The sequence below is a fragment of the Myxine glutinosa genome, chromosome 2 (genome assembly GCF_964187855.1).
Source record: "Myxine glutinosa chromosome 2, kmMyxGlut1.1, whole genome shotgun sequence".
Lineage (NCBI taxonomy): Eukaryota > Metazoa > Chordata > Myxini > Myxiniformes > Myxinidae > Myxine > Myxine glutinosa.
The window spans coordinates 115,785,457-115,801,227 of NC_136262.1; the positions used below are offsets into that span (position 1 = coordinate 115,785,457).

Below are 15,771 nucleotides of genomic sequence, written 5' to 3' on the forward strand. Positions count from 1 at the left end.
ATATTGACTCTAGCGAATCCGACAGCGTCGCTATGCAACAACCGGAGAGAGAACCCTTGGGGGCTAAGCTATCAAACTCGGAGGTGTTGACACATTTGGACTCTGAATTAGCTCATGTTCCTGAGGATAAACGATCTGATGTAATTGCTCTAATTGGGGAGTATGCCCATCTTTGTTCCGATGAGCCTGGGTGCACCTCATTGGCTTCCCATGATGTTGAGGTGGGGAATGCTCGACCCATCAAACAACACCCCTATCGGTTAAATCCTGACAAGCTAGCTAGGGTTCGTGAAGAGGTACAATATATGCTAGAGCATGACATCATCGAACCCAGTCAGAGCAGCTGGAGTTCGCCCATTGTACTCATACCAAAGCCCGATGGTTCCGCAAGATTCTGTATAGACTATCGAAAGGTGAATGTGGTAACCCGCACCGATTCGTATCCCATCCCAAGAATTGAAGACTGCATAGACAGGGTAGGTAAGGCTGCTTATATATAAACCACCTTTAGAGGCCATTTTTCCCCGCAAAGCGGGGGTTGGCCTTTTCGGGCACCGTGGTTGTTGTTGTTTTTTTTTTTTTGGTCCCCTTTTTGAAGCAATGTTTTACGGCCGGATGCCCTTCCTGACGCCAACCCTTTTTGCCGCCTTTAACGACAAGCAGGGAATTACCAGTGAGCTGGTACTCAATTAGCCGACCTCGGAAGGATGACAGGCTGAGTCAACCCCCCTGGCGTTAATTCAGCGATCGACCGGGATTCGAACCCAGGATCCTAGGATCCTAAGCCGGCACCCTAGCCGCTAGCCCAACACCAGGGAACCTTATGTTAGCAAAATAGACTTGCTTAAAGGTTATTGGCAAGTACCTTTGACTGACCGGGCAAAGGAAGTCTCGGCCTTTGTGACTCCAGATGGCTTATATCAGTGTAAGGTAATGCCGTTTGGGATGAAAAATGCACCTGCTACCCTCCAAAGGTTAATGAACCAGGTTACAAGGGGTCTTCCAAATTGTGTAGCTTACCTGGATGATGTCATACTGTACAGTGATACATGGCAAGACCACTTGAAACATCTCAAAGAACTGTTTGTTAGACTTACCAATGCCAACCTTGTTGTAAACCTCAAGAAAAGTGAATTTGCCAAAGCTAGGGTTACATATCTCGGTCACGTTGTTGGTCAGGGTCAAGTATCCCCTCGACAGGCCAAGACCCAAGCGATTGCCAATTTTCCTGTCCCCACCAATAAGCGAGAATTGCTTCGGTATCTCGGTATGTCCGGGTTCTACAGAAAATTTTGTGTAAATTACAGCTCGCTCGTGGTACCCCTAACCAACTTGTTGAGGAAAAATGAAAACTTTGTGTGGTCTGAATCCTGTCAAAAGGCTTTTGACAAATTGAAAGCAATTTTTTTTTTTTTTTTTTTTTTGTATACAGAATCGAGGCTCGTGAAAGAGCTAACATTTATTTCACAAACAAATCAAACAGACAAACAAAATATATCAAAAGAGGGAGCGGAAGACAAGATGGGGAGAGAAGGGGAAGCACACAAACACAACATTTGAGAGCAGGGACATCGGGAGATGTGTGGGAGGGAGAGGGCTTGGGGGGAGGAGGCATGGGAAGGGGGGGGGGGGGGGGGGGGAGATGTAAAAAAACACAAGCACACCAAGGTCTTCCAGGACAGAAGTTGGTATTTCAAAAAAGTGGATTTGGGGTGAAATTAGCGGGGGTAGAAAAGATCAAGGTTTTGGATGGGGGAAGATAAGAGTTTTGGATGGTGAACAGCTGTTTTAATATACTGTACTAGGGCATGCCCGTACAAAATTATATCCCCCCCCCTCTATTTACATGAAATGGTTTGGTTCATTCGCAAAGCCAAAGCGAACGGCTTGCGAGTACGGTGACAATCCCCCCCCTCTATTTACATGAAATGGTTTGGTCCAAAGCGAACGGCTTGCGAGTACGGTGACAATCCCCCCCCTCTATTTACATGAAATGGTTTGGTCCAAAGCGAACGGCTTGCGAGTACGGTGACAATCCCCCCCCCTCTATTTACATGAAATGGTTTGGTCCAAAGCGAACGGCTTGCGGAGTTTGGTAAAGAAATCGCCATAGCTCGGTAACTACTTGTCCGATTAATTTAAAACCTTGAAAAGGCACATCCTCGGGTCCCCAGCAATATACCTGGCAAGTTTCAAGTATATCGGACCGGTAGTTGTCGAGAAACAGCGGTCGCATACACACAGACATACACACAGACACACACACAGACACACACACAGAGATTACTGGAATTATAGATAGATGTCTCCCATATCCCCCTCCACGCCAAATTCGTCTCCCAATCCCTCCCAGGAAGGAAGGAATGGAACAAACACAATGTCCCATCATGTCATGATGCGTCTTACTCACTCAACAGTTCACTTGATCTTGGTGCGGAGCTTTATCCTCCTTGGTGAATGGATGTGGATGGCGCGAAGGGGATTTCTCTTCCTAACGACACTACTGATATTTACTTTTAAACTACCCGGGGTCGTACCCTGCCAATCGGCCATCTTTAAACTATGTGGTTCGAAAAACCGAATCCCCATTGACCACTCTGCAGTGCCCTACGAATTTGGGTCTCACTCCCCAATTTTTCTTACTGTGCCCTTGCACCCCCGCTCTAGCAGGGAAAATGGCCTTAAAATGCATGTTGTTGTTGTGTTGCCCTTGCACAATTTCGGGGCTGGGTCGTGTGGCTCTACTAGCAGGTACAACTACCTGCGCACCTCCGCCACTGAAGTCGCCACCCGACCTTACCTGCTCCTGCGACTACCTAAGCTGGGGAAGGCCCCTCCTGGCTCTTTACCCCTCTGATGCCCACCTTGGCATTGGGCAACCCGGGTCCTTTCTTTGGATCCTCAGGCCCCACTCAACAATTCACGACTACCCTAACTGGCTCCCAGAGCCTACCTGCGGCCTCACCTGGCCGACAAACTACCAGTGGCGGAGTGCCCCAATAACCATACTCACCAATTAAGCCACATGCCCAGCCATGTCACTGACTCATGCACCCAACCAAAGCACTACATTGCCACTACCTGCACCACAGGTGTCAATATCCAAACAATTTACCTGAGCCCTCTACCTGAATTTACACTACCCCCCCCCCCCCCCGGGCTTTCGTGAATGGGTCCATCTCCCCCCATTCACTCCTTCGCACCATGCATTCCACACCTTTTATTCCACACCAAGCATTCCACACCAAGCATTCCACAGCACTTTTCTCGCACACCTTTTATCTCGCACACCTTTTATCTCGCACACCTTTTTCCTCGCACACCTTTTGTGCTCACACACCTCTTTCCATACACTTCAAACACAATTCCTTTTACTCCATACACAATTCCTCATACACACAGCATCATCTAGCTAGCTGCTTTTCCCCTAAAACTCGTGCTTCCCCGTCATCCCATTAAACTAAGCACTCCCTTCGTCATCGACATCCATATAAGCTCTCTATGTCCCTTCTGCAGTACAATGTCCCTACTTAAATATTTTGTCTTCTACTGTCATCTAATTTCCTAACAATTATCCTAGCCCTCCCTCGGCTAGCTTCGATGCCCCATGGAGGTAACCATCTTCGGCACCACCATGTGCCTATCACTGCCATCCCCCTAATATAATGCTCATGGGCCCGATGTGAGGAATGGTAAAACTACCATTCCTACACGCAGGGTACACTATTTCCATTCGTCCACTACACTCAAGCCTCTTCGTGCAGAAATACATCGCCATTACGGCTCGACCTCGAGAGGCCGAGCGATCCGTGCGGGTGGTTGGTCTACTGTAGGTTGGGTCCGTCCGGCATTTTCGATCCAGGGGAGGAGGCATGGATGGGCCGAGGTTCAGAGCTCCATCTCTGCGCAGGGCCTCGCGGTCCCACGCACGATGGCCCAGCCGCCCACGGTCGGAGCACCGCACCCGCCAGGGGGCACGGCTCCGAAATCTCCTACCTCCCCTTGAACCTTGCCGTTCGCCTTTACCGCCACGGCACGGCACCAACCATACAGGGCGGGGGCCGGCACGAATCGTGCACGTCGGTCCTTGTGACACGGCCGTGGCATCGATCCCCGCCGGTCCCTGCCGCACACAACTCACCGAGGGCTCACGTCGGCTATCCATCGCGCTAAATGCTACCCCGGTCGGTGTCGATGCTTGAGCCGGGTTCTCACCACACCTTGCGACCCACTCCGCACTCGCACACCGAGGCACCCCCATACACTCCATACATCCTGTTACAGCACGCTCTCCTCTCACGCCCTCTGGTGTGCATTCCCCCTCGCACACCGTACTCGCACCTGCACACCTAGGCGCACTCACACCTTCCACACAATCCGTTACACACTCTCTCATTACGTACTCCGTAACGCCCACGGGTGTGCACTCTCCTGGTACACACCCAATCATCATCGCACACTTTTTCTCCACGCTCTCGGGTGTGCACTCCTCTGTTACACACTCCGTAACGCACTCTTCTCCGACACGCTCTTCCCGCACACATTCCAGTGTGCATTCTCCCTCACACTCTGTAACACACTTTCCTCGCACACTCTCGCGCTCCGGTGCACACTTTTCTCGCACACGCGCCCCAGTCGCCCTCGCACACCGCACAATGGACCTTCCACGACCGCCCGGGTTTCGTCCATGTCCCAAGCGCGCCAAAACCCTATTCGCGCCAAACACACCCCTACTCACCTTGGGGACCTTCTTCTCCGGCAGCAGCACCTGCAAACTTTTCATTTTGTCAGCAAGCGCGACATCACGATGCAAATACAAACTTTGTGCAAATCCCATCTCTTCCTCCCGCGATTTATTTACTTTCTCTGCTGTCTCTTTGGTTTCAATTATTTCTTTTATTTCAGTTATTTCCTCGACGACCGCCGGCGCGCATGAATTTTCCCTGTCCAATTCGGCGGCCGTCGGCTCTTTTACACCCAGTGTCGCGATTTCTATACCCTCGGTCAATTTAGCTGCGCTCTGCCCAAGCTCGCTCTCCACGCGCTCCTCGCACTGCTTCACCTCATCGCGTACCAATGCGACCTCCTCGCCCAACCTGCGCCCAATGTCCTTCCCCGCTTTTTTCATGTCCTTCTTCGACGCCACCCTCATCTTTTCCAATTCCCTAGTGGTTCTGCCCCCCATTTCTTTCAACATCTCCCCTCGGATGTCTATTTTTTCATTGTTTTTTCATTTCTTCCTTAAATAGAGTCATGAATAACTGCATGTCTTTAACACTCATTTGTACAACGGGTTTGGCCCCCGCCGCCACGTGCGAGCCGCGGCCATTTTCTACCCTTGCTGCCGGCCCCTCTTCAATTCTCCCTTCGTCTACCAGCTCTTCCTGTGGGTCCTGGGTCATTAACTCTTCCTTATCGTCTACCTCATCTTCTACCCCCACCGGCATTCGACCGCCTTGACTAGCCATGGTACGAGTATACAATTTTGGATTTTAAAAACTAAATTTTGGTCGCTCGTAATTTGGAGCCAATTCGTCCAAAAAAATTTGGTTAGGGTTCCAAATCCCACTCCCGGACACCAAATGTTACGGCCAATATGTAAATTTGGTGTCCCAAATTTTGCCCCAGGTTCCAAATCCCCACTCCTGACTACCAAATGTTACGGTTCTCCGCCGCCCTTCTTACCCTTACCAAGGGGGGATTAATCCCCTTGTTCTTTCTGGACTTGGCGGAACCGAGAGACTTGAAACGCCTCTTCCGGGCAAAACGCAAGGTAGGGTTTCGGGACCAAGTCTCGCTCGTACCTAAATCCCTGCGCCACCCGGAAGCGGGGAAGCAAGCCTCGCACGAGCCACGTGTGATTTGGGTACACCGAGTGGATTGAGTACCACGTGGTCCGTGCAGTTGTAGGTAGTGGAACCCGATTCGAGCGGTTCTGTTCGTACCATGCTTAGCCAATGAGGAAATCACGAGAACGATCGAATGGAAAAGGAAGAACACGGGTTTAATTATTATTCCCACACGTATGTACGGTGATCGGTGGACGCAGAGACACAGAGCAGCACTTAGTCTTATCTTACACCCAGACTCGGGCCCGTCACACTCACACAGGGAATTGCAGGTAGGTTGATGTTCCAGCCAGACGCGTCGACGTGGTCGTCCAGGAACGGCCCCGTCCAGCTCTCCATGGTCCCAGCACGTCCCGCGAAGATGGCAAGCAGGTGGTGGAAGGGTCCTCGTAGTGCGTCTCCCAAACAAGGGCAGCCGACGAGGTAGAACGGCAAATACACGTCAGCGCGGCCGGTGGTTACACAGCCGTTATCACTCGCGTGACTTAATGCACTGTACGCGGCTCGGCCTCCAGCTCAACTGAGCGTCACTTTATAATAGCGCGTATTCCGGTTCATGCGCGTCTTTCTTCACCCGCGTATCTCTCAATTTCTGCTCGTCAACGAGTCCTCTCATCAGTCCTTCAGTTCATCAGCCAGTTCTCCCGCGCTAGTCCTCCTGGGGGCTTTGCGCGATGGGTTATATAGATACGCCCCGAACCTTCTTGAACCCGCTCGAACCTTCCAACCACGCCCTGTGACGCAGTGCTGCCGCCACAACCTCTGAGCCCTGATTGGCGGCTCATGCTTACCATCAGCTCCTCTGCCGCCCTCATTCGGCTCCGCCCCGACCCTCCTTAGCCTGCCTCATGTTAATTCGCCCATAATGAACCAAAGTCAGCGCAAAGGGGCATGAGGCTAGGGAGGCGGGAGAGTCAGTAGAAGTAGGACCTATTCTCCTGACTCTACTCAACGCAGAACTAACATAGGAAAAGGACTAAGCTCACAAATACTAAGAGATAACTATACTATCGCGAGGCTACATGTTGCTTGTGTGACTAACTATGAGGGGGAAATTTTAACCTTTATTATACTGACTGTACAAAACTCAAAACCGCAACAATATATATGCACTAGAAACACCCAAACACATACACACACACACACACACACTTTATAGTAGATTTATATTAAAAGCTAAAACGTGGTCTGTCTTGGACAATCTAGTATGTTCGAAGGACTTTTTCAATGGCCCTCGTAGTTGCTTTCACATAATTGTCACAACAGCCCTTACTACCCGGTTTCCCTTTCTCCCTTTGCCTTCAAACCCACGTTTCCCTCACCTGCCTGCTCCTCCGGCACACTTTGTGTTTCACTGCATCCACGTCGGTCGGAGTGAAATTGGTTGCTTTGTGACAATTCTATTTGTCGTCTTCGTTTCAGGAGCAGCCATTTTGGTTCCGCTGCATGTACATTGCACTGTGGGGGAAGTTTGCCTTGTGCAAGTATGTGAGCTGCTGGCTTATTGCGGTACGTGTAATCATGAGCATTACCCTGTACATGCCTTGTCCACATGCACAGTGCACACGTTTCCTTTGAGACCCACATGTATCCCTCGTTGGTAGTTGATTTTATTTGTGGAGGTATCTTTATGGACGTTGATCTCTTTCTCCTGTGCTTTTTGTCATGCCCTCAGGAAGGGGTGTGCATTCTCACGGGCCTCGGCTGGACTGGCACCGACGCAAGTCCTGGAAAGCAGGTGAACCCCAAGCTGGGATGGGCCTCCGACGGCTGGGATGCTTGTAGCAACGTCCGCATCCTGCTCTTCGAGACCACAGTCCACTTCACAGGCAAAATCGTCTCCTTCAACACCAACACCAACAGCTGGGCAGCCAGGTTGGAGGACTACCTGTGTGCACCTTGTACCATAGTCTCATTACATAAGAAACTAGAACACCTCATTCACTCAAGTTTTGTTAAAACCTGTCCACAACATTTTTAAATGTCGTCTTTGACTCTCTTTCAATGGTGAAGAATCTCTTTACAAACTAAATGGTATTCATGGAATACCTACCCCGTGCATTCGACTTTGTGCGAGCGAATTCCTCTGTTATTCAAGGTTTTTTCTTTGATTCAATATGGCTTCCAGACCACGTGACCGACATATCAACAGTCTGTGTCTGCTCTCTTCCCTCCCCCCACCCAACTGCCAGAAAATAATCCACATGTCTACCTAACCCCACCCTACCCCAACCAGCAGCCCATCCATGTGTCTACCTTCCCTCTCCTCCCTCCACCCCCCCCCCCCCCCCATTCCCCTCCTACCAACCAGTAAACGGTCCACGCATCAACCCACCCATCTACCAGCAGTCCATTTGCATATGTACTTTCTCCTCCCAACCCACCTACCTGCGACAGTCCACATGTCTGTCCACTACACACCTGCCTGCGACAGTCCACATGTCTGTCCACTACACACCCACCTGCGACAGTCCACATGTCTGTCCACTACACACCCACCTGCGACAGTCCACATGTCTGTCTCCTACTGTTACGGATTCGTCACTTCCGTTGTGGTGGTTTGCATCCACTGTAAATATTTCTGATTCCATGTACTATTATTGTGTTCAAAAGGTTTATTGTTCATGAACTGTTTTCAAAAGGTAAAAAAGTTAATGTTAAAAGAAACAGGAAACCGGATCGGGAACCGGACGACGAAGAGGAAGAAGAGGGAGAAAAAGGGCGGAGCGAGTGAGTCGGACAAGAAGAAGCCGAGTTGCTCCGAGTTCGGAATCGAACGTTGGCGAGCAAGAGTCACTCGTGAACTTTCGGGTTTCCGAGAAAGGGATTCCTGCAACAGAGTTGTCATCGCTGTGACCGATCAACCTGCGTGTCAGGTTTTTGGCGGTGGATTCCGAGGAGAATTATCGCCGGGCCGTTACGTCTCAAGCGGGTCGTCGGCCATTTTGACTCGCGCAGGACTTGTGCTTCGTTCGCGGTTTCGTCTCTTTTCAACCATTTTCACCGCATTCAGACGTCGATCTGGGGCGTGTGTGTGACGTGGCTTTTTGAAGGTTAATTTGTCCATACCCGAGGGTGTGATCTCTCAGTCGCCTGCAGGGCGCCTTTGGATTTGCCAGTCGCCTTGAGGGCGCCTTTGTGCAGCGTCTGCTGTGACTGTACTTGCCATCCGCACGGGATTCTGGTCTCGATTGGACATCATTCTGGCGATCGCTGGAGCGAATCAACGTTTGCTTGAAGCCGGGAATAAGAGACATTGGGGAATGTTCTTGGTTCACTCACTTGGAGCACAGTGAGTTATATATATTACGAAACTGATGGTACCATCATAGGACATATTGATTGTACTTTTGATTCCTATTATTGTGTACTGTTATTCTTGTGTGATCTTAATACAATATTTGTTTGTGAGTAACAATTGGGGTGGCTTCTCCATTGATCTTTGACACACAGAATAACACATTTTTCTGCTGTGACTCCTCTCGGGGCTCGGAGGTACACCGTGACCAGGGGGTCGGGGAGGAGCACGTAACACTACACACCCACCTGCGACAGTCCACATGTCTGTCCACTACACACCCACCTGCGACAGTCCACATGTCTGTCTCCTACACACCTACCTGTGACAGTCCACATGTCTGTCTCCTACACACCCACCTGCGACAGTCCACATGTCTGTCTCCTACACACCCACCTGCGACAGTCCACATGTCTGTCTCCTACACACCCACCTGCGACAGTCCACATGTCTGTCGCCTACACACCCACCTGCGACAGTCCACATGTCTGTCCACTGCACACCCACCTGCGACAGTCCACATGTCTGTCCACTGCACACCCACCTGCGACAGTCCACATGTCTGTCCACTACACACCCACCTGCGACAGTCCACATGTCTGTCCACTACACACCCACCTGCGACAGTCCACATGTCTGTCCACTACACACCCACCTGCGACAGTCCACATGTTTGTCCACTACACACCCACCTGCGACAGTCCACATGTCTGTCCACTACACACCCACATGCGACAGTCCACATGTCTGTCTCCTACACACCCACCTGCGACAGTCCACCTGTCTGTCCACTACACACCCACCTGCGACAGTCCACATGTCTGTCCACTGCACACCCACCTGCGACAGTCCACATGTCTGTCCACTACCCACCCACCTGCAACAGTCCACATGTCTGTCTCCTACACACCCACCTGCGACAGTCCACATGTCTGTCTCCTACACACCCACCTGCGACAGTCCACATGTCTGTCCACTACACACCCACCTGCAACAGTCCACATGTCTGTCTCCTACACACCCACCTGCGACAGTCCACATGTCTGTCACCTACACACCCACCTGCGACAGTCCACATGTCTGTCCACTACACACCCACCTGCGACAGTCCACATGTCTGTCCACTACACGCCCACCTGCGACAGTCCACATGTTTGTCCACTACACACCCACCTGCGACAGTCCACATGTCTGTCCACTACACACCCACATGCGACAGTCCACATGTCTGTCTCCTACACACCCACCTGCGACAGTCCACATGTCTGTCCACTACACACCCACCTGCGACAGTCCACATGTCTGTCTCCGACACACCCACCTGCGTCTGTCCACTGCACACCCACCTGCGACAGTCCACATGTCTGTCCACTACACACCCACCTGCAACAGTCCACATGTCTGTCCACTGCACACCCACCTGCGACAGTCCACATGTCTGTCCACTACACACCCACCTGCGACAGTCCACATGTCTGTCCACTACACACCCACCTGCGACAGTCCACATGTCTGTCTCATACACACCCACCTGCGACAGTCCACATGTCTGTCTCATACACACCCACCTGCGACAGTCCACATGTCTGTCTCCTACACACCCACCTGCGACAGTCCACATGTCTGTCCACTACACACCCACCTGCGACAGTCCACATGTCTGTCTCCTACACACCCACCTGCGACAGTCCACATGTCTGTCCACTACACACCCACCTGCGACAGTCCACATGTCTGTCTCCTACACACCCACCTGCGACAGTCCACATGTCTGTCTCCTACACACCTACCTGCGACAATCCACATGTCTGTCCACTACACACCCACCTGCGACAGTCCACATGTCTGTCTCCTACACACCCACCTGCGACAGTCCACATGTCTGTCCACTACACACCCACCTGCGACAGTCCACATGTCTGTCTCATACACACCCACCTGCGACAGTCCACATGTCTGTCCACTACACACCCACCTGCGACAGTCCACATGTCTGTTTCCTACACACCCACCTGCGACAGTCCACATGTCTGTCTCCTACACACCCACCTGCGACAGTCCACATGTCTGTCTCCTACACACCCACCTGCGACAGTCCACATGTCTGTCTCCTACACACCCACCTGCGACAGTCCACATGTCTGTCTCATACACACCCACCTGCGACAGTCCACATGTCTGTCTCATACACACCCACCTGCGACAGTCCACATGTCTGTGTCGTACACACCTTCCTGCCAGGAAACAGTCCACGTATCTGCCCCCCTATATCCCTCACCCACCTACCAGTAAACTTAATCTGTCTGCCTCCCCCACCTGCCAACCTTTCTTTCCCCAGGTACGTGTTCAAACGACTGCGTTTCCTTGGTAGCAAGCTTGTATCACAGGCGGTTACCCTGATGTTCCTTGCAGTCTGGCACGGATTGCATTCTGGGTACTTTGTGTGCTTTTCTTTGGAGCTGCTCATTGTGTTCACAGAAAGGAAGGTAAATGAAACCGGTCACGGCCCTTCATTCTCCATTACCTGACCGTTGTGCATCTCTCTCATCCTCCCTTCCTTTATTCTGTGCTGCCAAAGTAGCCCCAGCGGGGATTGCACTGGGTGGTTTGCATTTACCTTCTCAGCTCATCAGACCAGGAATCTAATATGTTCAGGATGCTGGTTTTAACTCGTATCTCTCCGAGCGAGACACCTTGGGATCTTAACATCCACCACCTAATGACAGCAGAGGGGACACCCAGTTTAATGGCAGGTAGACACGAGGTACATATAGATATAAATTATGTGATGAGACTCAGGACTGCATACCTGTTTGATGTGTGGTGGTTTCTCCCAGACGCTGGAGTTTGTGGACAGCATTCCCAAGTTGAAGCACGTCACCTCTTTGCGGCCTGTACGCTTCCTCCTCTACCCTCCATTGTACCTCTTCCAAATGATGTTTCTCAGCTATCCCCTCGTGCCTTTCTGCCTGTTTTCTTGGGAGAAGTGGCTCAGGGTGAGTCGTTTCCACCTCGGCTTTCCTAATTTTGCTGCAACATTCTTAAACCCTGAAACCACTTTCATTCCTTTTGTAGACGTGTTTCATTCCTTTTGTAGATGTGTATCATTCCTTTTGCAGACTTGTTTTATTCCTTTTGTCACTTTTTTCATTCCTTTTGTAGACGTGTTTCATTCCTTTTGCAGACTTGTTTCATTCCTTTTGTAGATGTGTATCATTCCTTTTGGAGATGTGTATCATTCCTTTTGCAGACTTGTTTTATTCCTTTTGTAGATTTGTTGTATTCCTTTTGCAGACTTGTTTTATTCCTTTTGTAGACTTGTTTCATTCCTTTTGTAGACTTGTTTCATTCCTTTTGTAGACTTGTTTCATTCCTTTTGTAGACTTGTTTCATTCCTTTTGTAGACGTGTTTCATTCCTTTTGTAGACGTGTTTCATTCCTTTTTCAGACTTGTTTTATTCCTTTTGTAGACTTGTTTCATTCCTTTTGTAGACTTGTTTCATTCCTTTTGCAGACTTGTTTCATTCCTTTTGTGGACTTGTTTCATTCCTTTTGTAGACGTGTTTCATTCCTTTTGTAGACGTGTTTCATTCCTTTTGTAGACGTGTTTCATTCCTTTTGTAGACGTGTTTCATTCCTTTTGTAGACTAGGTTCATTCCTTTTGTAGACTAGGTTCATTCCTTTTGTAGACTAGTTTCATTCCTTTTGTAGACTAGTTTCATTCCTTTTGTAGACTTGTTTCATTCCTTTTGTAGACTTGTTTCATTCCTTTTGTAGACTTGTTTCATTCCTTTTGTAGACGTGTTTCATTCCTTTTGTAGACTTGTTTCATTCCTTTTGTAGACTAGTTTCATTCCTTTTGTAGATGTGTTTCATTCCTTTTGTAGACTTGTTTCATTCCTTTTGTAGATGTTTCATTCCTTTTGTAGACTTGTTTCATTCCTTTTGTAGACTTGTTTCATTCCTTTTGTAGACTTGTTTCATTCCTTTTGTAGACTTGTTTCATTCCTTTTGTAGACGTGTTTCATTCCTTTTGTAGACTTGTTTCATTCCTTTTGTAGACTAGTTTCATTCCTTTTGTAGACTAGTTTCATTCCTTTTGTAGACTTGTTTCATTCCTTTTGTAGACTAGTTTCATTCCTTTTGTAGATGTGTTTCATTCCTTTTGTAGACTAGGTTCATTCCTTTTGTAGATGTTTCATTCCTTTTGTAGACTAGGTTCATTCCTTTTGTAGACTAGGTTCATTCCTTTTGTAGACTAGGTTCATTCCTTTTGTAGACTAGGTTCATTCCTTTTGTAGACTAGTTTCATTCCTTTTGTAGACTTGTTTCATTCCTTTTGTAGACTAGTTTCATTCCTTTTGTAGACTAGGTTCATTCCTTTTGTAGACTTGTTTTATTCCTTTTGTAGACTTGTTTCATTCCTTTTGTAGACTTGTTTCATTCCTTTTGTAGACGTGTTTCATTCCTTTTGTAGACTAGGTTCATTCCTTTTGTAGACTTGTTTTATTCCTTTTGTAGACTTGTTTCATTCCTTTTGTAGACTTGTTTCATTCCTTTTGTAGACTAGGTTCATTCCTTTTGTAGACGTGTTTCATTCCTTTTGCAAACTTTTTTCATTGCTTTTGTAGACTTGTTCCTTTCGTCCGTATGCTACATCTCCCTACAGGTGTACAGTTCTGTCTACTTTGTTGGTCACTTGACATTCATTGTGGTGCTCCTGGTGCTGCCGTTACTCCGTGTGGCGCTTCCGTCGTCCAAACATCAGCGCACGAAGGATGACTGAGACGAGGTTCGAGCTACAGTTTGCTAGTCGATTGGTGAAGATGTTCCGGTGACAGGTTTTAATTCATTATTGCTCCCCTAAGACCACAGCGTGCTCGGTACACGCTGGGTGTTGCCCTCCATGAATTTGGGTGTGCATTCTGACGAGACCACCCCGATTCCTGGACCTGGTTTCCTCCCTCTTTGCTTTTTCCAGCCGGTGCCATGTGCCAGAGATCGAGGGAATGATATGGAACGAAGGCTTTCTTACGCTTGCCTTCCTAGCCCCGATCCGTGACATTTTGGCTCGGGTCAGCCTCAGACTTCGATCTAGCAGTGATGACGTGAGCAGGTACGACCGTGTTTTGGATCGAGTGAGCTACAAACCAGTTCCGTGGATATGAGACTGTCACGTCGCCGGGTGTGCGCTATGGATTGACGCACGGGCAGCACGTGCCACACAACTCGGGAGAACCGTCATATTGTCCACATCGGAACTATCTGTCAACTTGACTCGGCACCTAGGTCTACTCGAGCAGCGGCCCTGTCGGCCTGTCCAACGAGAGAACGACTCCGATCTGAGCCACCCATACTGTTGTGTTAAAGAAATTGATTTATTGACCTTTTTGCAGTGACAGCCTGAAGGTTTTTCTAGCAATGTATATTTGACTTTCTAAATATTGTTTTTAATCTGCTTACTTTGATAGAAGGAAAAGAAACCCCCTTTTTTCTGGAATCCTCCCTGTTTGCAATTTATTGTTAAATTATTTACATGGTTGATTGAAAATCGAGTTTTGGGGTTTTTCCACCCAGAGTTGAATTAAAGTGGTTGTTTGCTGCCCGAGTCGAGTGTGCGTGCGTGCTTGGTGGAAAGGTAATGTGTAAAGTGAGTTTTATTTCTCGTTCTCGTTCAATTTGACGCCATCTAAGGTGTTTTGACATATATTGGCCTCGTCGTTTGCAGGGCTCGATGTGAAGGGGTAGCTATATCCTGCTATGCTGTCCCTGGCCCACCGTCGGACCTTCACCTCGTAGCGTGGTTCATCTTCACGATGGGAGATTTGAGCCACTTTGGCACGTTGCAGGTTGGAATCCAGCAAGGAGCTTTTTGGGAGGGAGACATCAACCACATCGTGCTTGGGAGAATGACAGGAAGCAGATTGTCAAATATCTATGGTGGTGCTACTTCACAAGATGGTGCACTGAAGCCAGGGGCTGGTTTTTAGGTCATCTCTGTCTCGAAACTCGAAGAGATTAGCTTATAAAATGGGTTGTGATGTCCGTACGTTTATCCGCCCTGTCGTCTGTTAACTTTTTGCTACTTTTCCTCCTCTTCCCTTATCAGCGGGCTGTTCCCTTATCTGAAACTTGACGGGTAGATACAAGGCAGTAGCCCCCACAATCACTCAGGCCTCGATTTTTCGATTTTGGGTCATGGGGGCTCCCAGTGGGGGTTATACCCTGAAGCTTCGGACCCCTACCTGTCCCTTATTAGTCCCCTACCGTTGTACACCGGAGGGGACTATAGGTTTGCACTCTGTCCCTCCGTCCGTCAGTCTGTCTGTCCGTCCGTCACACAAAGAACAGTTTTCCGGACTTTTTTTCTAAACTCTTAACGCTAATGATTTCAAACTTGGTACATGGTTTCCTCATGATAAGTTACAGATCAAGTTCGAACTTCACGACGTTTCGATCATTTTTGACAAAGTTATGGCACTTTGAACTTTGGCAATTTCCCCAACAGTTTTCCGGACGAGAGACTGCCGGTAGGGGACATGTATTGCAGCGCAATACTCAGAAGGCTTGTTTACCAAGTGATTGCTCTAAAAACCGATACAGCCCTTCTACTCGATGGTCCG

At 49.1% G+C, this 15,771-nt stretch overlaps 1 protein-coding gene across 4 annotated transcripts in view; it reads left to right on the forward strand.

Annotated features, from left to right (window-relative positions):
- Window positions 1-14,756, forward strand: part of LPCAT3 (lysophosphatidylcholine acyltransferase 3) — a 45,838-nt gene extending 31,082 nt beyond the window's left edge. For 2 of the 4 annotated variants that reach the window (XM_068107375.2, XM_078771466.1), the window contains 6 exons: window positions 7,272-7,358; window positions 7,525-7,724; window positions 11,486-11,633; window positions 11,985-12,143; window positions 13,818-13,940; window positions 14,130-14,756. In XM_068107375.2, coding sequence (XP_067963476.1) covers window positions 7,272-7,358; window positions 7,525-7,724; window positions 11,486-11,633; window positions 11,985-12,143; window positions 13,818-13,934 — 711 coding nt within the window. In that variant the 3' untranslated portion in view covers window positions 13,935-13,940; window positions 14,130-14,756. Of the gene's footprint in view, window positions 1-7,271; window positions 7,359-7,524; window positions 7,725-11,485; window positions 11,634-11,984; window positions 12,144-13,817 lie in introns of all 4 variants that reach the window. The other 2 variants (XM_068107374.1, XM_068107376.1) reach the window with 1 other exon arrangement.
- The last annotated feature ends 1,015 nt before the right edge of the window (window positions 14,757-15,771 follow it).